The 23371-nt window shown below is 38.1% G+C and overlaps 1 protein-coding gene across 1 annotated transcript in view; it reads right to left on the bottom strand.

Annotated features, from left to right (window-relative positions):
- The window catches only part of CREB3L1 (cAMP responsive element binding protein 3 like 1), a 231122-nt gene that overhangs the window by 36846 nt on the left and 170905 nt on the right, over positions 1–23371 (bottom strand). Inside the window, exons 5-7 of the mRNA XM_053720296.1 lie at positions 21059–21216; positions 20790–20939; positions 1488–1546 (exon numbers count right to left, since the gene is read on the bottom strand). Coding sequence (XP_053576271.1) covers positions 1488–1546; positions 20790–20939; positions 21059–21216 — 367 coding nt within the window. The remainder of the gene's footprint in view (positions 1–1487; positions 1547–20789; positions 20940–21058; positions 21217–23371) is intronic.

Genomic DNA, 23371 nt, shown 5'->3' with positions numbered 1-23371 from the left:
TGCAGACTCGCGGCCAATGGGCCACCAGCAGGGGGTGTCAATCAACCCGATCGTACTCTATCGGGTTGATTTCCGGCGATGTCTGTCCGGCTGCTCAGAGCAGGTGGACAGGTTATGGAGTAGCGGTCTTTGTGACCGCTTCTTCATAACTGCTGTTTCTGGCGAGCCTGCGGGCTCGCCAGAAACACGGGGCATCAAGCTCCATTAGGAGCTTGATAGATAGGCCCCACTGGCACAAGGGCAAGGACACACTAACATAGAAATGATACCACACTGGCACAAGGGCAAGGACACACTAACACAGAAATGAAACCACACTGGCACAAGGGCAAGGACACACTAACACAGAAATGATACCACACTGGCACAAGGGCAAGGACACACTAACATAGAAATGATACCACACTGGCACAAGGGCAAGGACACACTAACACAGAAATGATACCACACTGGCACAAGGGCAAGGACACACTAACACAGAAATGATACCACACTGGCACAAGGGCAAGGACACACTAATACAGAAATGATACCACACTGGCACAAGGGCAAGGACACACTAATACAGAAATGATACCACACTGGCACAAGGGCAAGGACACACTAATACAGAAATGATACCACACTGGCACAAGGGCAAGGACACACTAATACAGAAATGATAACACACTGGCACAAGGGCAAGGACACACTAATACAGAAATGGGCGCTGCGGAATCTGTTGGCGCTCTACAAATAACCGATAATAATGATAACACACTGGCACAAGGGCAAGGACACACTAACACAGAGACAAGGACACAGTAATACAGAAATAATAACAGATTGGCACAGGGACAATGGGCTTTATAACTGCTGTTTCTGGCGAGCCTCAAGGCTCGTGCAGAAACAGGGGCATCAAGCTCCATTCGGAGCTTGATAATTCAGCTCCTATATCTTTATTGTATTTGTTTTTAGTGACAATGATAACACTAGAAGAAATGTACAAGTATGATCTTACTGAATAAAAAAAGTGATACAGAAAAGACATCCAGAAAAATGTATCAAAATGGCAGGCGGTCACATTCTCAAGTAGAGAACCGGTGTGCCTGCCATCTCTATTTGCGATGCAACACCTGGTGGCAAAAAAATTACAATTGCACAAGAGCAATGTCGCCTTCTGCTCTCATGTAACCAACTGCACAAGAGCAGCACATGCCAGTCACCCTGAACAAGCCAGTGTCTGGGTAATTGATCTTGCCATCTCTTAGAGGCAAAGAAGTTAATGAAGAAGTCTCTGCTTCTTAAATTTGTGGTTGCTCATACGCCTGCACTGCAAAGCTTCAAAAGCTGCAAATGCAGCTTGATAAATGTCCCCCCATAGTAACAACCATTGCACAAGTATGTCAGCACATGAATAAACTAACAGGGACACAAAATATTCACTGTCACAGGGGACACATTGGTAGATTTATAACACAGACAAGAGACAGGCACACATAACTCACTTTTTCTCCAGACACTCCACATATTCCTTCTTTTTCCTTCGACTCTCTTGAGCTGAGATCTGTAAAGGGTGGAAACAGAATAAATTAAGGAAACAATGGCGTACAAAGAAAACGAAGCAACCTATGCCTAGCTCTCTCCTACGCCCTTATATGATAGGCTACATCTTTCTCTTTATTCTTGCACGTTTGTCATCAGATGCTGATTACAGATCACCCACATTTTGTTCTCTGGCTATTCAAGGAACAGCAAACATGATTTAAGAGCAAGTTTAAAGGGACATGAAACCCAAATTGTTTTCTTTCATGATTTAGAAAAATCATGCTATTTTAATCAACTTTCTAATTTACTTCTATTATCTAATGTGCTTCATTCTCTTGATATTCTTTGCTGAAAAGTATATCTAGATAGGCTCAGTAGCTGCTGATTGGTGGGTGCACATAGATGCCTCGTGTGATTGGCTCACTCATGTGCATTGTTATTTCTTTAACCAAGGATATCTAAAAAAATAAAACAAATTAGATTATAGAAGTAAATTGGAATGTCGTTTAAAATTGTATTCTCTATCTGAATCATGAAAGAAAAAAATTGGGTTTAGTATTCCACTTAGTATTCAAAGAGTCCCACTTTTGAAAAAGATTTTGTTCTCTATTTATAGCCCTCTTGTCTTGCTCTGCATTTTTGTTTGTTTTTGTTTAAAAAAAACAAAAAACGCCATAGGGTTGTTCTCAAATCAAAACCTGCTCAATCACAACGATCACCAAAATGAAGAATGCTCCTGCGCTGAATAAAGCTGTCTGCTTCTTATTGAGCACAAATTGTAACTTTGTTTACTACTAATATGAGCTGAAACACACTGTATTTCATGTCATGGTATTTGTAAGATGTGATTCAGTTTTGTTTGTTTTTTAGTGTGAAGGTTTTAAAGAGGCAAAGTTATACAAGGTGAATGAAGATAGAGATATAGGGCTCCATTTATAAAAGGTCGAGCGGACATGATTGTCGGTACGCTGTCTGCATTTAAAGGGGCACTAACCCCAAAAATTGTATATCATGATTCAGATAGAGCATGCAATTTTAAGCAACTTTCTAATTTACTCCTATTATCAAATTTTCTTTGCTCTCTTGCTATATTGGGTTCAGTGTCCCAATAACATTGCACAAGCATTGCTTGTGCAATGCGGCCCACTGCTAGCTGGTGGCCAATCGACTGCTAGCAGGGGCTGTCAATCTTCCCGATCAAATCGGATAGGGATAATTTAAATTCGCCACATTTTAGCTGGCGGACAGGTTAAGACTGTTGCTACTTAACTATCATTTCAGGCGAGCCTGAAACGCTGGGACCCGAAACTGCTTTCACAGCTTGATAAATGGGGCCCATAATGATAACTAGATATTATTCTACTGTTAGATGCCATCTCTGTTGGATTGCATTATAGATATAAAATAATGTTTATATGCACATCTGGACCCAAATCTGAAACCAACATCAATGCCATTTTTACTGTGCGTTAAATTGTATTTCTCGTCATGGTTTCTTCCCTATCAGATGGTAAGGTTTCAGTCATCCTGCTTTGATTATTCCATCTGTGTCTCTTGGTTCTTTTTGCAATTTAGCTAATCAATTCCATGTGACTTCTGCCGCACATGAATTTAGATCCTAGGCATCTCAGTGTAAGATGTGATGAGCTTTTCAAAAGGACAGTGCATTGTAAATTTGTTTTCCCCTTAATGTGTTTTTAATGACTTGTTAGACCAGAAACTTAAATGCATGAAAATTTCTAACTTTAGGCTAATTTTTTTTTAATTAAATAGTTGTTTTTGCTCAATTAAACCACAGGCCATTTAAGTGGGCTAAACATGCAGGAAGAGCAGACCTTATCTCTCTATACACACACACATAAAATGTTCTTTATCTTATCTCTCACTGTATACACAAAGTCCATTGCACAGAGCAATTGAAAAGTTAATGTTTTAGTCCCTTTAAAGGGATTTATTTATGCTATAAGGAGTTATACAAAAGAACTAAAACAACACACATTAAAGGGACAGTAAACCCCAAAATGTTCTTTTATGATTCAGATAGAACATACAATTTTAAACAACTTTACAATTTAATTCTATTATCAAATTTGCTTCATTCTCTTGTTATCCATTGCTGAAGGAACAACATTGAACTACTGTCAGGAAGCTGAAAATATCTATTGAGCCAATCACAAGAGACAAATGTGTGCAGGCACCAATTAGCAGCAGTTCCCACTAGTGTATGATATGTGGTATTCATTTTTTAACAAGGGATACTAAGAGAACGAAGCACATTTGAAAATAGAAGTGAATTTAAAAGTGTCTTAAAATGACATGTTCTATCTGAATCATGCAAGTTTAATTTTGACTTTCCTATCCCTTTAACACAAGTCACAGGCAGTCTACTAGAAAAAACTGCCCAATGTGTTTTTTTCTTTTTCGCTTCTTCCCTACAGCCCCATAAAACCATTTACAAAATGGAGAATTCCCTTTTCATCACCTCTTACAAGTCACATGAGCTCCAGCTACACAAAACCAATATGCTTATTGTTTAAAAAGATAGATGATCCCTTTATTACCCATTCCCCAGTTTTGCATAACCAAAACGGTTATATTAATATACTTTTTACCTCTATAATTACCTTGTATCTAAGCCTCTGCAGACTACCCCCTTATTTCACTTCTTTTGACAGACTTGCATTTTAGCCAATCAGTGTTGACTCCTAGGTAACTCCACAGGAAAGAGCACACTGTTATCTATATAGCACACATGAACTAAGCCCTCTAGCTGAGAAAAATTGTCAAAACGCACAGAGATAAGAGGCAGCCTTTACTGGCTTAGAAATTAGCATGAGCCTACCTAGGGTTAGCTTTCAACAAAGAATAGTAAGAGAACAAAGCACATTTGATGATAAAAGTAATTTGGAAAGTTGCTTAAAATTGCATGCCCTATCTTAATCATGAAATTTTATTTTTGACTTGACTGTCCCTTTAAGTTAAATCTGTTTATATTGAAACTAACATGAAGTACACAGGGGCCTTAAAAAGAAATAAAAGTGGAAAAAGATAAATGCTCTGCTGTGTTAGAACATTTTATTATTACATTTAACTATGTATTTACCCCTCTGCATAAGAGGTTAAACACCTAGTAGAAATAGGTTCCAGAACAGCAATGTATTACTGGGAGCTAGTTGAACACATCTGGTGAGCTAATGATAAAAGTCATATATGTGTAGCCACCAATCAGCAGCTCCCTCCTAGTAGTGCATTGCTGCTCCTGAGCCTACCTATGTTTAACAAAGGATAACAAGAGAACTAAGTAAATGTGATAATAGAAATAAATGGAAATCCAGCTAAAAAAACAGATTAATGCGTCTTGTGGTAGCGGAAGAGTTAAGAAGCATGGTCTTAAGATCGCTTAACTCCTGTTTCCGTCGTGCCTGAAGGCTCGTGCAGAAACAGATACAGTCAGCTCCATATGGAGCGCGATGAATTGGCCCCTCTGTATCTGCCCGCATGCATAATACATAATACATAGGAGGGTTATTCTTACATCCTCCAATAATTATGTTATGGATATAAGAAAAGGTTGCTTTATACATCACAGTAACAGGTGTTAAAAAATCACACTACACTAAAACACATTTTAAAACAATAACACTTTATATAAAATATAATAATTGCCTAGATATAGTACAAATAAGGGGATACTGTTTAATAGCACATTACAGTTAATGTTGTCCCATAGGGTCTCCAGGTCTCCTAGATTAATGGGACACTTAAGTCAAAATTAAACTTTAATGATTCAGATGGAGCAGTAATTTTAAACAACTTTTCAATTTACTTCCATCAACAAAATGTGCATAGTTTTTTTATATTTACACTTTTTGAGTCACCAGCTCCCACTGAGCATGTGCAATAATTCACAGCATATGCATATATGCATTTGTGATTGGCTGATGGCTGTCACATGATACAGGAGGAGTGTTAATAGACATAACTGAAATTTGTCATAAAAAATTCTACTACTCATTTGAAGTTCAGGCTAAGGGGTCGATTTAACAAATGGCGGGCGGACACGATTCGCTGTAGCTGACAGCATACGCTGTTGGCATTTAACATTGCACAAGCATTTCTGGCGACATGCTTATGCAATGCCACCCCCTGCACATTCATGGCCAATCGGCCACTATCAGGGCGTGTCAATCATCCCGATCTTACGACCGCTGCTTCTTAACTTCTGTTTCTAGCGAGCCGGAAACATCTGGCAGAGCATGCAGCATTGGCTGCTTGATAAATCTCACCCTAAGTGCTAATTGCATTGTCTTTTTATCAAGTATTTGCTGATTATGCAAATCTACTGTATTTACTGGTCATTTATTGAAAAGGAAACGTGAAACTCAATTATGTGTTTCTGACATTTAAGTGCTGGAGACTGACATCCTTACGCTACTACCTAGCGTGCATTATGGAAGATCCTATGCTGCAAAAGGTACTTTTTGGGGACAAACATAAAGCCATGGAATTTAGGTCATTTTCAAATTAGCCAAACAGAATGACAGGTGAGAATGTTTGCAATGCCAGAAAATCTCTCAAAAAGGCAGATTAGGTATTAGATAAAGTATGCAACTACCTTTGGGTACCACATAAATGGCACATGCCTTACCGATCAAGTGATGCAAATTTGCATTTCAGGCATTATGGTTAGGCCAAACAAAATGCTAGATTACAAGTGGAGCACAAAAATATCAACACTTTTGAGCATTAACACCGCTTATATTAATTATATAGCGCTCCTATTCTTGCACTCGCATTAAAAGTAAAATGTTAGCTCGTGAATTAAAGGCTCAGGGCACTAACATCTGGAGATCGGACAGTGTGGCAGTGCTAACTGCCTTTCCCCTTGACTTCTATGGGGTGCACTACAAAAGCCTCTTCAGACTTTTACCTGTGTGCTAACCCGAAGGTGTGCTAAGCCAACAGCACTGAAACCAAAGGTGCGATAAGAATACTTGAAATATGTTTGTTCTTTACTTACACACACACACATATATATATACGGTATGTATATATATATATATATATATATATATATATAGTTATGTGTATATATCTATAGCTATATGTATATGCATATATTTGAGGCCACAAATATAGAGCTTTTCCCAGGTTAATGACATCTAATGTAAACATTTACAACCAATTCTATATAGTGGTATAGCTATGAATTAAAGGATGTTGGAATGCAAGCTGTGAGTTGCTCGATCGCATCCGTTTGCCATAATCTGATCGTTACAGTGGTATTGTTTACTGGTGAACATGGTAACGCACGCCATAGCTGATGACGCGTCACGTGGTGTTGGCTGGTGATGACGTCATCAATATGGGATGGTGTGGGCCCTACAAGGCCTTATGTTAAAGTATATAATGTGGTTTACCATGTAATGTGACAATTGTATTTAGGTTCACCCTGTTGTACCCATTTTTGACATTTGACAAAGGTGCAAGTAAGCACCGAAACGTTACGTCCTTCTTAATTGTATAGAATAAACGTTATATTTTCTCTAAAGTCCAGTGAGTGCCTTTACTTGGAATTGGTTCTCTTTGATACATTTTAAGTGCACCTTGGCAGTTGGGATAACAGTAAGACTGTGCTTACCCTACGTGGAATATTTCATATGTATATATACTGTATATATATATATATATATATATACACACAGTATATATATATATATATATATATATATATATATATATATATATAGCGAAAGAGGGCAATATCCATTGAAAGTATAGGGTGCGCAAAAGGGATGTCTACTGCGCTAAGCATTCTCTGGTAAACAGAATTTTTCCATGGACTTGTAATATAATTTTGCACACTAATCCTAGTGCAGACCAGCGATATGGATAGCTCACCATGCGCTATCAACATCGCTCCAATTATAATCTAGGCAAAAATGTTTTATAGTTTGTTTCTTTAGAGGAATTTTTGGGTCTGGCAGCAGTTTATGCTAATTGAAATCAAAATTACGTGGTGTGAAAAAGCACCAAGACTCCTAATGAACTTTTGCCTAGGGCTACCAGAGAGGCATTTGTCTCTGGTAGTAATATTTTGGAACTTTAAATAAACTGTGGTTAACAAGTGATACAGCTTAATGAGTCCCATATTATTTATTGAAAACAATCCACATCCAGACCGAATTGTGCATGCCAAGAAAAAGAAACATCTCCAACATTGTGAGGTTTTGTCACTAGTAGAGTTTCATTTTCATTGGATCAGGGCTCATTCTTTTTTGAGATTCATCCAAAGAATGTTAAATTTCTATGGAAGAATAAATGCTTTTCATTTAAACAGTGATAGGTATCTGTCTGATCTATTGCTGATCCAAGACAGATTCAGTAAAATACCAAAGGTATCCAATATGATTTGAAAAATGAAGCTATTTCTCATGAATCTTTATCAATTCAATCTATGCTTTTTTAATAAAAATAACATTTTTAATACAAGGATCACCTCCGTATATATCAAGATTATATTATTCCATCAAATTTAAAAACCTTTTCATAAAAAAGGTAAGAATTTAGCTTCCATATATAAGTCTTGGTAACAGATAATCCAGAGTTTTTTTAGTTTGTTGTGGAGATTCCAAATAATCCTGTGGTGGTTACTCACTGTCAACCAGGGTGCAGCTTTTGTTTAGAAGTATTTGTTGAAAATCCTTTACTGAAACTGAAAAGCTTTCTAGAGAAAAGAACACAAACAGCACCACCGCGATTCACAGTAAAATTATTTTTATTCGGCACACACGCTTTAAGTTCCACTTACTAAATTAAAATAATGACACGCTCATCTTAAAACAACTCTCGCTGCCAAAAGTTATATTGGTGGAGTTTTTCTTTTCTTAATACTTATATAGAATATTATATTTACGTTATGTATGGAATACCCCGGATCTTTTGAAAAAGTTTGTACTAATACAGATGAAACGTGTAGGGGAGAGTGTCCTAAGTTACTAAAGTTTGGTTTCTAGCTGTACAAGACAACATGGAGTTCGGAACTAGGATAAACATTGAAGTGGTATGTGATTGCTGCCCGGTAACTGGTCCTTAAATGGATCGAGATACTACTTTGAATCGCGCTGGCGCTGTTTGTTTGTTTTTCTCTAGAAACCATTTTTTTAAAAACTAACATTTTGTCACCTGGAACTATTCATTCAGTTGTTAGTTATGTAACTTAGTTTGGCTCCTAAGCATACACCCCTGGTTTTCAACAAAAGACACAAACAGAACAAAGAAAAATTGATTATAGAAGTAAATAAGAAAGTTGTTTAAAATTACATGCTCTATCTGAATCATAAAAAAATGGGTTTCATATACCTTTAAATGTTTCCTTAATAATTTAGATGATATACATTTTTGAATTGTTTCTTTAATTGACTAGGAACAAGACGTTCCCATCCAATCAGAAGACACAATGACTTCATGATGTCATAAGTCTGTTGTCTTATTTAATTAAGAGAACTGCAACGCTCTCTGCTGCTAAGAATGTGATACAACCCAGAATACACTTCACCAACTTGTAAAATATACAAACCACAAATATGCACTGCATTGTAGTAGGTGGACAAAATGTATAGTTAGATCAGGAACAGTAATTTACCTGGATGGCTGCAAGCCTAAAATCTCTCAAGCCCTTGATATGATCAAATATCAGGGTGTATATGTTAAAAGATTGTAATCAAATATGCAGTTAATTTAAATTCAGCCAAGTAAAAAGTCCCCACAGATAAAAAAACATCAAAAAAACTACTCCCACTGACTGACTCAGGAAGGACTGCCCTGATCAAAATGATCATATTTCCAAGATTGACCTGCAAAATGAATTCTCTACATTATTAACTGAAAAGAAAAACATCTTAACAATAAACAAATATTTTACAAATTTATTTTGGAGAGAAAGAAATGAGTTTACAGTATGTGTAACCAGGGCTTACTTTGCAGTTATAATAAATTGCCTGAGACCAGATATCACAGTAGATTATGAGGGATTGTTTCTTGGTAAAGAATGATATAATTCTGTAACATTGGTAAATATGCCTCTCACTAGTTCAATATTTGTTCCCATCTAAGCCTCGAGTATATTTACCTTTACGCACAATATTGTTATACTACTAGAGCTCTAATTGCTGTACATCAGAGGAAGTAACTATACGTATATGGTTTGGTTGCACTAACTTACTCTATATAAATGGTGTGCTGCCTGCAGCTGGTTATAGCCTTCCTATAAAACATAGCCAAAAGTTATATTGTTTTGTTTTTTTCTTTTTCTTAAAGGGACAGTCTAGGCCAAAATAAACTTTCATGATTCAGATAGAGCATGTAATTTCAAACAATTTTCCAATTTACTTTTATCACCAATTTTGTTTTGTTCTCTTGGTATTCTTAGTTGAAAGCTTAACCTAGGAGGTTCATATGCTAATTTCTTAGACCTTGAAGGCCACCTCTTTTCAGAATGCATTTTAACAGTTTTTTCACCACTAGAGGGTGTTAGTTCATGTATTTCATATAGATAACACTGTGCTTGTGCACGTGAAGTTATCTGGGAGCAGGCACTGATTGGCTAAACTGCAAGTCTGTCAAAAGAACTGAAATAAAGGGGCAGTTTGCAGAGGCTTAGATACAAGATAATCACATAGGTTAAAAGTATATTAATATAACTGTGTTGGTTATGCAAAACTGGGGAATGGGTAATAAAGGGATTATCTATCTTTTAAAATAATAAAAATTCTGGTGTAGACTGTCCCTTTAATACTTATATAAAATAATATATCTCATTCTGAGCTCCTCTACTGTTAGGAAAACCAAGAGTGGCTTCAATTTGTGTTGGGAAATATTTCTAGTAACATATAAAAGAGGTTTGATTTATATATTCTAGGTTGGATACCTATAGCCAATCAAAGATGTTGATGTGTTTGCCTATATCCTATTGGTATAATGCAATATACATGATATTTATTGGTTTTCTGTTAATTTGGCTAACGTATATTTTTCCACTTAAGATATACATGTAACCTTATAATGTATTTTTGCTTTGAAACCTCGATAAAAAAATTAAAATATAATAATAAATTGCCTGTGCAATGACATTTAATGACATGTTAAAGGGGTAATAAAACAGTTTGTTTCATTGTTGTTATAAACAAAACACTAAGCAGTGGGTTATACTTAATAGAAATCATTGCATTCCTAAAGAATATTTCTATGGGTTAAAAGGCATATGGCATATGACCATGTATTTGAATGCAAAAGGCTATAATAATAAGTACTCCCTAACAGTAACCCCCCCCCCCCACCACCAAACCCCCCAAAATAAAAAAAAAAACACTAAAAAAAAAATAAACTACCCATTTCCCCTAAAGGGGCATTTGTATGGGCATTGCCCTTAAAGGGCAATCAGCTCTTTTACTGCCCAAAAAAACCTAATCTAAAAAAAAAAAACACCCAAAAAAATAAAAAAAAAGCCTAAGACTAAGCTCCAAATAGGTACTCACCATTCCTGAAGTCCGGCGGAGGTCTTCTTTCAAGCAGCTCCATCATCATCCGGAACTAAGGCGACGCGGAGCGGAGGTGTGGAGCTGTCTTCCCCGACGCGTGGATCCTCAGCAGCTTTCCTCAGCGGCATGGAGGCTCCTCTTCATCCGATGTCCGTTGTACACTGAAGATTGAATGCAAGGTACCGCAATCAATTTGGGGTACCTTGCATTCCTATTGGCTGAAATTTTTAAATCAACCAATAGGATTAGAGCTACTAAAATCCAATTGGCTGTTCAAATCAGCCAATAAGATTTCAGTAGCTCTCATCCTATTGGCTGATTTAAAAATGTCAGCCAATAGGAATGCAAGGTACCCCAATAAATATGGGGTACCTTGCATTCAATCTTCAGTGTGTGACGGACAATCGGATAAAGAGGAGCCTCCACGCCACCGAGGACTGCTGCCATTGAGGACTGCCGCTGAGGATCCACGCATCGGGGAAGCCAGCTCCACACCTCCGCTCCGCGCAGCATTCGCTCCGGATGAAGATAGAAGGTGATGGAGCCGCCTGGAAGAAGACCTTCTTCGCCCGACTTCAGGAACAGTGAGTACCTATTTGGGGCTTAGAGAAAGGATTTTTTATTTTTTTTTTATTTTAAAGATATGGGGGTCAATTTATTATTGCCCGAATTGGGCCAATTCACCCAATTTCCGCGTGAGCCTTTAGGCTCGCCGGAAACAGGAGTTATGAAACAACGGTTTATAGACCGCTGCTCCTTAAATCAAACGCCACCTCTGAGGCTGCGTATAGCAATCCGCCCGATCCTATACGATCGGGCTGATTGACACCCCCTGCTAGCAGTCGATTGGCTGCAAATCTTCAGGGGGCGGTATTGCACAAGCAGTTCACTAGAACTGATTGTGCAATGCTGAATACAGACAATCAGCGTATCATGTCCGCCAGACTTTTAAAAATTAACCCCTAGGGATTTAATGGGCTGGAAAAGAGCTGAATGCCCTTTTAAGGACAATGCCCATACAAATGCCCCTTTAGGGGCAATGGGTAGTTTAGGTTTTTTAGTGTTATTTTTTTTTTATTTAGGGGGGTTTGGTGGGTGGGGGGCTTTTACTGTTAGGGGGGATTTAGTAATTTTTTAATTTTATTTTGGGGGGCTTTTTTACTTTTATAGGGATTAGGTTTAATTTTTGTTATTTTTGATAATTTTCTATAATTGTAGAGGTTTTTTGTTGTAATTTTAGATTATTTTTTTGTAATTTATTGTTAGGTTTTATTTAAGTGTAATTTAGTATTGGGGTTAATTTAGGGGGTGTAAGGTTAGGGGGCTTAGTAATTAAATTAGTTATTTGCGTTGTGGGGGATGGATGTTTAGGGGTTAATAGGTTAATTAGGTTTATTGCAATGTGGGGGTTTGCCGGTTTAGGGGTTTATAGGTTAATTAGGTTTATTGCGATGTGGGGTTTGTCGGTTTAGGGGTTAATAGGTTAATTAGGTTTATTGCAATGTGGGGATTTGTCGGTTTAGGGATTAATAGGTTAAATAGGTTCATTGCGATGTGGGGGGGGAGGGTTGGTGGATAAGGGGGTTAATATTTTAATTATGTTATTTGCAGATTAGGGGTTAATTACTTTATTATTTTGCAATGTGGGGTTTGCGGTTTCAGTGTTTGTTAATACTTCGTGCAGGAGGTTAGGTTTTTTTTTGTTATACTTTGTGCGGGCGGTTAGGTTACGTGTTTTTTATTTATTTCTTGCAGGCAGTTGCGTGTTGTTGTTTTTTTAAGGCTTCGGGTTTGCCTTTACTGCATCCAGGTGGATTCCGAAAATGGCAAGGTGGATTCTTTCACCACCCTGCCATTTTTGGAATCAACCGGGATGCAGCTTTGCTGCATCCAGGTGGATTCTTTTGGCTGCGCGCGCAGATAAATATTCTAAATAAAAATCTGCCGCACCCCTCTGTGAGTCCCTTCACTGGCTCCCCATTCACAGCAGAATTAAATTCAAAATTCTCACTCTGACCTACAAAGCCCTTACTAATGCAGCCCCCCCATACCTGTCCTCACTCATCAACAAATATACTCTAGCCCGTCCCCTAAGATCCAACAACAATCTACTCCTTGCCTCTACTACCATCACCTCCTCTCATGCTAGACTACAGGACTTCTCTTGTGCGGCACCAACCCTCTGGAACGCACTTCCTCGTGCTGTCAGACTTTCCCCCAACCTCTCCTCCTTTAAACGCTCCCTAAAGACCTTCTTGTTCAGGGAAGCCTATAACCAAATCAGTAACTAATGAATTCCACTTGCCTAATAGTTGCCCTCATCTAACTTCACACTAACATCATTCCCACCTTTGCAGTCCCCACCTCCTGTTTCTCACCCTCCTACCCATTTAGATTGTAAGTTCCCACGGGAACAGGGCTCCCAATTCCTCCTGTATTTGTTTGTTAAATTTTGTCTGGTGTCTCATATTGTTCTGTCCTTTTATCTTTGTTACCTATGAACAGCGCTGCGGAATCTGTTGGCGCTTTATAAATAAAGAATAATAATAATAATAATAATAATTCTGTTTGTGTAGATATGTGAAATATTAATAACTTCTGTCGGGTTAGTGTGCGAGTGGTAATAGTTGTGTTAGCTTTTTTCTTCGACGCTCTCCATTGAAGTCTATAGGGCAAATGCGTTAGGGCGGTCACGATATCTGAAGTCCAGAAGTTAGCTGATAAACTTTTTACTTTGAACTTGTAATACGTGCGCTAAAGCTAAATAGCGCCACTTGTAATCTAGCCCTATATATACACAATCCAATTGTCTCATGTTCAGGCCATACATTAGTATATCAAACTGTTCACAAACAATCAGGACATTTATAGATTTGTCAGCTTCAGTCATAAAATAAAACCAAAACTGCATTGTGTCTGTGATTATTCCTGAACCCTCTTTATACTGTGTGAAATCTATTTCAATCTTTTCCTCCTGTCAGTTTTGGCCTATTTGACTTACCTTAAGCCTCAGTCTGAAGCAGTCATGCGTTAAGTAGACATAAATCCTGTTTACGTAGGGGCCCTGTCATATTGCTCTATTTATATTTCCATATAGTACTATATATTACAATTAACTGCCCTGGGAATCCACATACCAGACATGCTATGCTGGGATTCCCATTATACTAATTTACAGAATCATTCCCCATCCTGTTATAATAATTACACACAAAACTCCTAACTGAAAGATAATCCTATTGAGGCCAGGCTTTAGGAACATGGAGGCACATCAGAAATGACAAACAGCTCTAGCTTGGCAAATATAAAAACATTATTTTCTCCACATATTAATAACATAATGTAAAGGGTGAAGGTAGACTAAGAAGTAAACAGTGCCAACCTTAGCGGCTTGGCACCATAAAAATAGACCAATAAGGTCAAATTCGCACCTGCGATTTACTTGTATTACTAATGGCTGTTTAAATTACTTGTTTGCGAAAGTGTAAAGTGATGTGTGACCTCATTTGAGAGATATTATTGACTTTAGCTTTAGTGTCTTTACATATTTTGTTGATACTTTACAATTAAAGGGACAGTTTACACCTTAGTCATCTTAAAGTCTTACCTTAGATTAAGCTGCAAATATCCTCCTGCACACATAGCTATATCATACAGCAGGAACCTTACAAAAGTTATTTTAAAATGAATAGTGTTTCTGGTCAACTGGAAATGGCTGCCAAGCTCAGCCCACTGATGACATCATGATCTGGGCTGCCTCTAGGCACTCTGCTGAATAGCTTTGGTAGTCTGTTGAATCCAACTAGTGAGCTTTATGTGATTGAATGCCATATGCAGCCCAGATGATGATGTCATCAGTGGGCTGAGCTTGGCAGCCATTTCAAAGTGGCTGGAAACAATATTCATTTTAAAATAACTTTTTCACAAATCCTGCTGCATGATATAGAAAAGGTGCAGGAGGCTATTTGCAGCTTAATCTAAGGTAAGACATTATAATATTATGATATTATAAACACGCAAAACAAATTTAATATAGGAGTGCACCGTTTTATGATTGACCTACTATAGATAGAAATAAATAAGGTACTCTAAGCATACTAGCAAATATTCACTTATCTCTAGAAGACCGTATATATATTTTATACAAGTAGTACTGTTATCATGCACCTTAAATTTGTAATGATGTGTGTGTTTTGCTTTAACCACAATCATTAGTCCTTTTTTTTATTTTTAAAACAAGCTTTATTGCTCAAAACATTCAGCAATACAATAAAATAAAATAGAGACAAGTATTGTAGATACAACGGCCTCTAGTTATGAAGCTCCGTACGTACCTGCCTTCGCCGTCCCCAATATGCTCGCCTAAGCTCACCTCACATCGCTGCCGCGGACCTGAATACGTTCGCAAAAGTTATTAAAAAAGCTGTGAAAAAGCCGCGCACCAAGTACGGGGCGATGAGCAGCGGACTGTTATAGTTATCACTCATCCGATCTCGCTGCTCTTCGGCTTTTTTACAGCTTTATTGATAAGCTGTCATTAAGCACCCACACTATACTATACTGTTCTACCCCCTATACGGCTGCCCCCGGAGCCCCCCGCAACTAAATAAAGTTATTAACCCCTAAACCGCCGCTCCTAGACCCCGCCGCAACTATAATAAATGTATTAACCCCTAAACCGCCGCTCCAGGACCCCGCCGCCACCTACATAATACCTATTAACCCCTATCCTGCCCCCCTATACCACCGCCACCTATAATAAAGTTATTAACCCATATCCTGCGGATCCCGGACCCCGCCGCAACTAAATAAATTGTTTAACCCCTAAACTGCCGCTCACGGACCCCGCCGCCACCTATATTAAACTTATTAAGCCCTAATCTGCCCCTCCTACACCGTCGCCACCTATAATAAATTTATTAACCCCTATCCTGCCCCCCCTATACCGCCGCCATCTATATTAAACTAATTAACCCCTATACTGCCCCCCCTATACCGCCGCCATCTATATTAAACTAATTAACCCCTATCCTGCCCCCCCTATACCGCCGCAACCTATAATAAAGTTATTAACCCCTAAACCTAAATCTAACACTAACCCTAACACCCCCCCTAACTTAAATATTAATTAACTAAATCTAAATAAAAATTACTCTTATTAAATTAATTATTCCTATTTAAAACTAAATACTTGCCTATAAAATAACCCTAATATAGCTACAATATTACTAATAATTATATTGTAGCTGTAAAATAAAAATAAATCCTAAAATAGCTACAATATAATTATTAGTAATATTGTAGCTATATTAGGGTTTATTTTATAGGTAAGTATTTAGTTTTAAATAGGAATAATTAATTTAATAAGAGTAATATTTATTTAGATTTATTTAATTAATATTTAAGTTAGGGGGGTGTTAGGGTTAGTGTTAGACTTAGGTTTAGGGATTAATAATTTTACTATAGGTTGCGGCAGTATAGGAAAGGCAGGATAGGGGTTAATAACTTTATTATAGGTTGCGGCGGTGTAGGGGGGCAGGATAGGGGTTAATAGGTATTATGTAGGTGGCGGCGGGGTCTGGGAGTGGCGGTTTAGGGGTTAATATAATTATTATAGTTGCGGCGGGGTCCGGGAGCGCCGGTTTAGGGGTTAATATAATTATTATAGTTGTGGCGGGGTCCGGGAGCGCCGGTTTAGGGGTTAATAAGTTTATTAGAGTGGCAGTGGGCTCCAGGAGCGGCGGTTTAGGGGTTAATAAGTTTATTAGAGTGGCGGTGGGCTCCGAGAGCGGCGGTTTAGGGGTTAACATGTTTAATATAGGTGGCGGCGGTGTATGGGGGCAGATTAGTGGTGTTTAGACTCGGGGTACATGTTAGGGTGTTAGGTGCAGACATCTCCCATAGGAATCAATAGGATGTCTGGCAGCAGCGAACATGAGCTTTCGCTATGGTCAGACTCCCATTGATTCCTATGGGATCCGCCGCCTCCAGGGCAGCGGATTGAAAACCAGGTACGCTGGGCCGGAAAAGTGCCGAGCGTACCTGGTAGTCATTTGATAACGTCCAAAAGTAGTCAGATTGAGCCGAACTTGCGTTCGGCACATCTGGAGTGACGTAAGAATCGATCTGTGTCGGACTGAGTCCGGCGGATCATAGCTTACGTCACAAAATTCTACTTTTGCCGGTGTGTAGGGCTTGATAACTTAGGCGAATCAGCCTCGCCACAAATACACTGCGGAATTCCAGCGTATTTGAGGTTGACGGCTTGATAACTAGAGGCCAATGAGTAAAGTAAGGTCCATATGACCAGGTATGTTCTTTTGTGGATGAAGTCAAGTCTCAATGTAAGTACAGTTCTGAAGTTTTGAATTAACCAGGTACTTGCGTCTCAATTATAAGCTTGATTTTTTAACAGTTTTCCTTGTACAGTAAGGTTATTTCTATTATTATTATTATTATTGGTTATTTGTAGAGCGCCAACAGATTCCGCAGCGCTAAACAATAAACAAGTCATTTAACTGACCAAGCGTGCCAGAAGATATTCCATAGTGTAAGAAATTCAGAAGAAAGATAAAGGGAGAGGAAGGGGGAAGTCTCCAGGGATGGATAGTGTGGGGGAGGGGCATTAGCCCTTTTATCAAAATATTTGGTAATTGTCTCCCTTCCTTTTTGGATGGAGTACTAGCCCTTAATTTGGATCGTAGCAACTGTCGCTGTTTTTCCATTTCCTTGCTAAAAAGCAATTGTGTGCCATTGAAATATTATCCTCCTGTCACTGTAACAGTACCTGTCATTTAAGAATAATTATCATTCTACGGAGATGGGTAAGAAACGATTGATGTCATATCCTCATTGGTTTTAAAAGGGAGGTGTGACGTGGCCTCTAGCGAGACTGATTCGCTATTACATACACACCCTGTTTTCATTTGTACGTAGCATTTGACACAGAATTACCCCAGCCTCGCTAAGATTGGCCGTTATGTGACGACGTCATGTTGGACGTATCAGCTGACTGGCCCATGGTCTCAAATACTGTAGCTTGCTTTTTGGAGCATTTGGCACCTCTGAAAAAGCAGATGCGAAACGCGCGTCATGCATTTTCGCACTACTCCCTCTAACATTATTGTAGCTCTATCTAGCTTAATTGTTGGCCTTAAATGGCAATTTTTTAGACAGCAATCTTAGACCTTTATTTCAGGTGTGCTCTTTCTGTGGGGACTTTGGATAGATCCTGCTGGATCAATTTACTTACATATAGATATTCTCCCACAGGGGGCTGATCTGTTTATTGTAACTTCGGACTCTGCCCTGTTTGCATATATAAGTCCTTGACTAGCTTGTCTCTATATAGATATATTTGCTTACACAAATTTTTTCCTTGATGTGCTGTTAGAAGGAACAGTGATCACTATTTTTACATTTTTCTTTTTTATCGGGTGGCATGGTCCACATTCATTTCATTACTTACTTTATTAAATGTTAAGTTTTAATTCACTAACTCTCCACACAGCTCATATTTGTATATAACTACCCTTCCCAAGTGTGCCAATAAATGCCTTCCCTTTTTCTCTTTTTGTTTAACTATATTTCATTGGCATTAGGCACTACCTTCTCTTTTTACATAGGTTTATTTTGAGAGTTTTTTTAGGGTAGTTATATTTACCTCACCTTCCCTAGAGGTTCTAGGGGTTTCTTTTGCATAACAGTTTAATTTTCATCTAGCTCAAATTCATGTTTGATAATATTCATGGAAATAGGACACTATTTTATCCAGTCCTTCTTGGAGCAACCACAAAAAAAAAGAATATTTATGAAACTGATTATTTCCTATAGATCATTTAGACTCTTTTTAATACCTTACTGGCTAAATTTCAATGCAGTATTGTTAATATGCCTAACAATTATAACTATTATTTATGTGCTCATTTATTTTTCATTTGAATGTATTGCTAATTAAGCTATAGCTTTGTCTCTGTATATTTATGTTATGTAGTAACTACCTACCTCATTAGCTGCTGTCCCTCATAGTCAGATGCAGTCAGGGGCATAACTATGGGGCCTATTTTTCACTGTAGTTATTATGGGCATTGCAAAATAAGGGCCTAATGGGGTCTATAGGCTCACAGTGTAAGGAAACTGTATGGATATGGTGGTTGAGTCTCCAAGATGGCTAACAATGTGTTGCTTAAAGGAACAGCCAACACCAAAATTGTTACTGCTTAAAAAGATAGATAATGCCTTTACTACCCATTCCCCAGCTTTGCACACCCAACATTGTTATATGAATATACTTTATAACATTTAAACCTCTAAATGTCTGCCTGTTTCTAAGCCACTAAAGACAGCCTCTTATCACATGCTTTTGTATTTGCATTTCACAACAGAAGAGTGCTAGTTCATGTGAGCAATATAGATAACATTGTGCTAACGCCCGTGGGTTGTGGCAGACACTGCACTAATTGGATAAAATGCAAGTCAATAGATAATAAATAGAAAGTCATACGATCAGGGGGCTGTATGCAGAGGCTTAGATACAGGGTAATCACAGAGGTAAAAAGTATATTAATATAACTGTGTTGGTTATGCAAAACTGGGGAATGGGTAATAAAGGCATTATCTAGTGTTTTAAACAATAACAATTTTTGAGTTGACTGTCCCTTTAACTGGAAAACCTGGCATCATATATGAATAGAAAGGCTGCACATTTGCATGTCATATGGAGGCAGAAGGACGGCTCACACTTAAAGGGACATTATACACTTGTTTTTTCTTTGCACAAATGTTTTTTAGATGATCTATTTATATAGTCCATAAAGTTTTTTTGTTTTTTTTAAATGTATAGTTTTGCTTATTTTAAAATAACATTGCTCTGATTTTCAGACTCCTAACCAAGCCCCAAAGTTTTAGGAGAATACCGACGTATACCTACTCCAGCTTTCTCCTGTTTGTGTAAAGGGTCTTTTCATATGCAGAGGAAGGGGGGGGGTCTGATTTTCCCACTTACAATGGGTGTTCCGGTAACCTTTTAAACAGAGCTAAATTTATACTGCAGCGCCTCATCATTAACCCTTTCTTTTAAGTTTCTGAATTGTACAGCTCTAACTCCCCCCACACTATTTCTTATATGGCTGTATCTATATCCACCTTTGCTTTGGTAGAACACAAGACTTTAACACTCTTATTTGCTGGAGCATGCCTAGAAGCAAATAAGCTGCTGTAAACTCAGTTGAAATACAATGCCTGTGTTTCTGATGCTAAACACTGATAAGGGGGGTGGATCAGATTTCTCCAGGCAGCTTAGCTATGTAACTAATTTTGCTTATTTTTAAAATGATTTTAAAATACTTGCCAGCAATTTTTAAACAATTTTTTTATGCAAAATATTTTTACTTAATTAGCCCTTTTAGGATATTCACAGATCTCAACATGTTTTATGGCACTTTAAAGAGAGGAAGCTCCAATTCAGTGAAATATGGGTTAATCAGATATGCAATGAATTATACTATTAAAAGTTTGTGGTGGTTTGGAAATAGTGGGGTACTGCCACCGCCAACGCCCAATGACCCCTGGATTCAACCATTTCTATTTCTTTCTACAGACAGATTTCTCCTTCTCATCTTTTATTTTGTAGTCTACTTCCCTCTTGTGTTTCCCTTTATGTTATCTTATTTTTCTGCATAGTTATCAAATATGAAGACAGTGGAATTTTCCATTTTCAGTTACCTTATTTTTAATTTTTCTACGCACTCTCTTCAGCGCCTTCTCCTCTGTTTTAGTAAGTGGCAGTTTGGTGGGTATTGGATACCCCTCTGCAACCAATGTGCGCCTCTCCTCCTCCGTCAACATCAGAGGTCCAGACGTACCTTGCAGCTTCTACCAACAAACAGACAAGAGATCACAACCGTTACTATAAACACATTATTGCTTCTGACCATGTCACATGTCTTCCATGTACAAATCCTATGTGTGTCTCACACAGTCATGGTACTTACATGGGGGGCGGTGAGTAGTGGTGAAGAGGATATGGCGTGAGAGGAACGAGGTGCTGGACGGGCCGGGCTAGGGGGTGGTAGAGAGCGGGGGCTCTGAGAACCATCACTGTCACTGCTGTGACTACTAGGGGGAGTTAGAGGCATCACCCCCAAAACATCTAGAATAGGAAAAGGAGTCAGCGCAATGTATGATGAGTTCTGTGATAGAACAGTGATAAGGATAAGGTACAATCAATTTTAGCATAAGGATTAGTTTAATAAGGAATACGAGAACCAAGACAGTTATAGGATCAGAGACCCTATAACAGAAGGGTTATTGGTGCATGATATTTAGTGTGTAAGTGCTCAGGTATGAAAGGGATATAAAACACCTCTTGATTTTGTGTAAATTTTGTGCTTTGTCCTACGCTCCCTAGAGAAGCCAAAAAGCAAAATCTGTAACCTGGGTTTTTAAAATTCTGCATATTGCCTAAACCAACTATTTGCTGTATTTACACAGGATGGGTATAGGATCATAGATCTTATGATAGAGCAATGATATCTACAGGTGTTGTCATGCAATAAGGTAGTTATACTGTATGAACATGACAAATACAGTGACAAGTCTTGTACTATGACAATAAAAATGTCAAGGCATTTATAGGGTGATAGGTCAATTTATAAAGCAAGAGTATTGCCAGGGTTTTATACAGCTATAGAAAATTATTCTTGCTCCTATCAGAATGTCTATGAGAAAGCACAGTATGCAAACTTGGGTGATTTTTTAAAAAAATGTTCTAGTTGGGTTTTTTAAGCCATTCCAATTAATTAGAAACCACTCAAATTATTAAAGGGGCACAACACCAAACATTTTGCTGCCATGATTCAAACACAACATACAATTTAAAAAAAGTTTCCAATTTACTTCTATCATTATTTACTTTGTTTGTATCCTTTGTTGAAATGCAGGTTGGTAGGCTCAGGACCGTGCACTATACATTTGAAGCACAATATGGCAGCAAGTGTGCAAGAATACATTTAATAATGTTAGAGCACTAGATCGCAGTGTTTGCTGCCATATAGTGTTCCAGACATATGCACACTACCTACTTAGGGGTATGGCCTATAAAGGGATATCAAAGTCAAAATTAAACTTGCAGGATTCAGATACATCATGTCATATTAAGACACTTTTAAATTCACTTCTATTTTCAAATGTGCTTCATTCTCTTGGTAACCCTTGTTGAAAAAGAATACACACATATCCTACACTAGTGTGAGCTGCTGCACACATTTGTCTCTTGTGATTGGCTAGCTTGATGTGTTCAGCTAGCTGCAGTAGTGCAATTCTGTTTCTTCAGCAAAGAATGACAATAGAATGAAGCAAATGTGATAATACCGGTAGAAGTAAATTGGAAAGTTGTTTCAAATTGCATGTTCTATCTGAATCATTAAAGACAATTTTGGGATTTGAAATTTAATAACAGAAGTAAAATTTAAAATTGTAGGCTCTGTCTGAATAAAGAAATAAAAATGATGGGTTTGAGTACAAATAATACAAAAACTATAACACATAGGTTTCCAATAGGAGTTACACAGACTTTCAAATAAACAGAAGATACAACACCAAAGCCCATTTAAAAGAGTAATCATGCAGCTATTTTGAATACAATTCAAAGTATATTGTCCCTTTATTGTGTCACAAAGGCATTGGAAAAGCTAATGATAAATGGGAAAGTGCAGTATTTTTAATAGATTGCAATGGCTTTGAATTTAAAAAAAAAACAACAAAAAATAATTTCACACATTAATTGTGATGGGGGGGGGGGGCATAGGGTGTACTGTACAGTTTAATATAACGACAATTAGGAATTTGAAATCGACAATTGTTTACTTTTATCCAATTTCAGTACAATTAATAGTTTGCATTTTTATGTTATCTTGAGGCCCATTTATCAAGCTCCGAATGTAGCTTGAAGGGCCCTGTTTCTGGCGCGTCTTCAGACTCACCAGAAACACCAGTTATGAAGCAGCGTCTAAAGACCGCTGCTCCATAACCCTGTCCGCCTCATCAGAATCGCCGGAATTTAACCCGATCAAATATGATCGGGTTGATTGACACCCCCTGCTGGCGGCCGATTGGTCGCGAGTCTGAGGGGGCGGCGTTGCACCAGCAGCTCTTGTGAGCTGCTGGTGCAATGCTGAATACGGCGAGCGTATTGCTCTCCGCATGCAGCGATGTCTGTCGGACCTGATCCGCACTGTCGGATCAGGTCCGACAGACATTTGATAAATGGGCCCCATAGTATACACTGGATGGTATGTTTTATCAAA

The sequence above is a fragment of the Bombina bombina genome, chromosome 7 (genome assembly GCF_027579735.1).
Source record: "Bombina bombina isolate aBomBom1 chromosome 7, aBomBom1.pri, whole genome shotgun sequence".
Taxonomy (NCBI): Eukaryota; Metazoa; Chordata; class Amphibia; order Anura; family Bombinatoridae; genus Bombina; species Bombina bombina.
The sequence above is the reverse complement of the archived record's forward strand: the minus strand, read 5'-3'. Positions and strand labels throughout refer to the sequence as shown.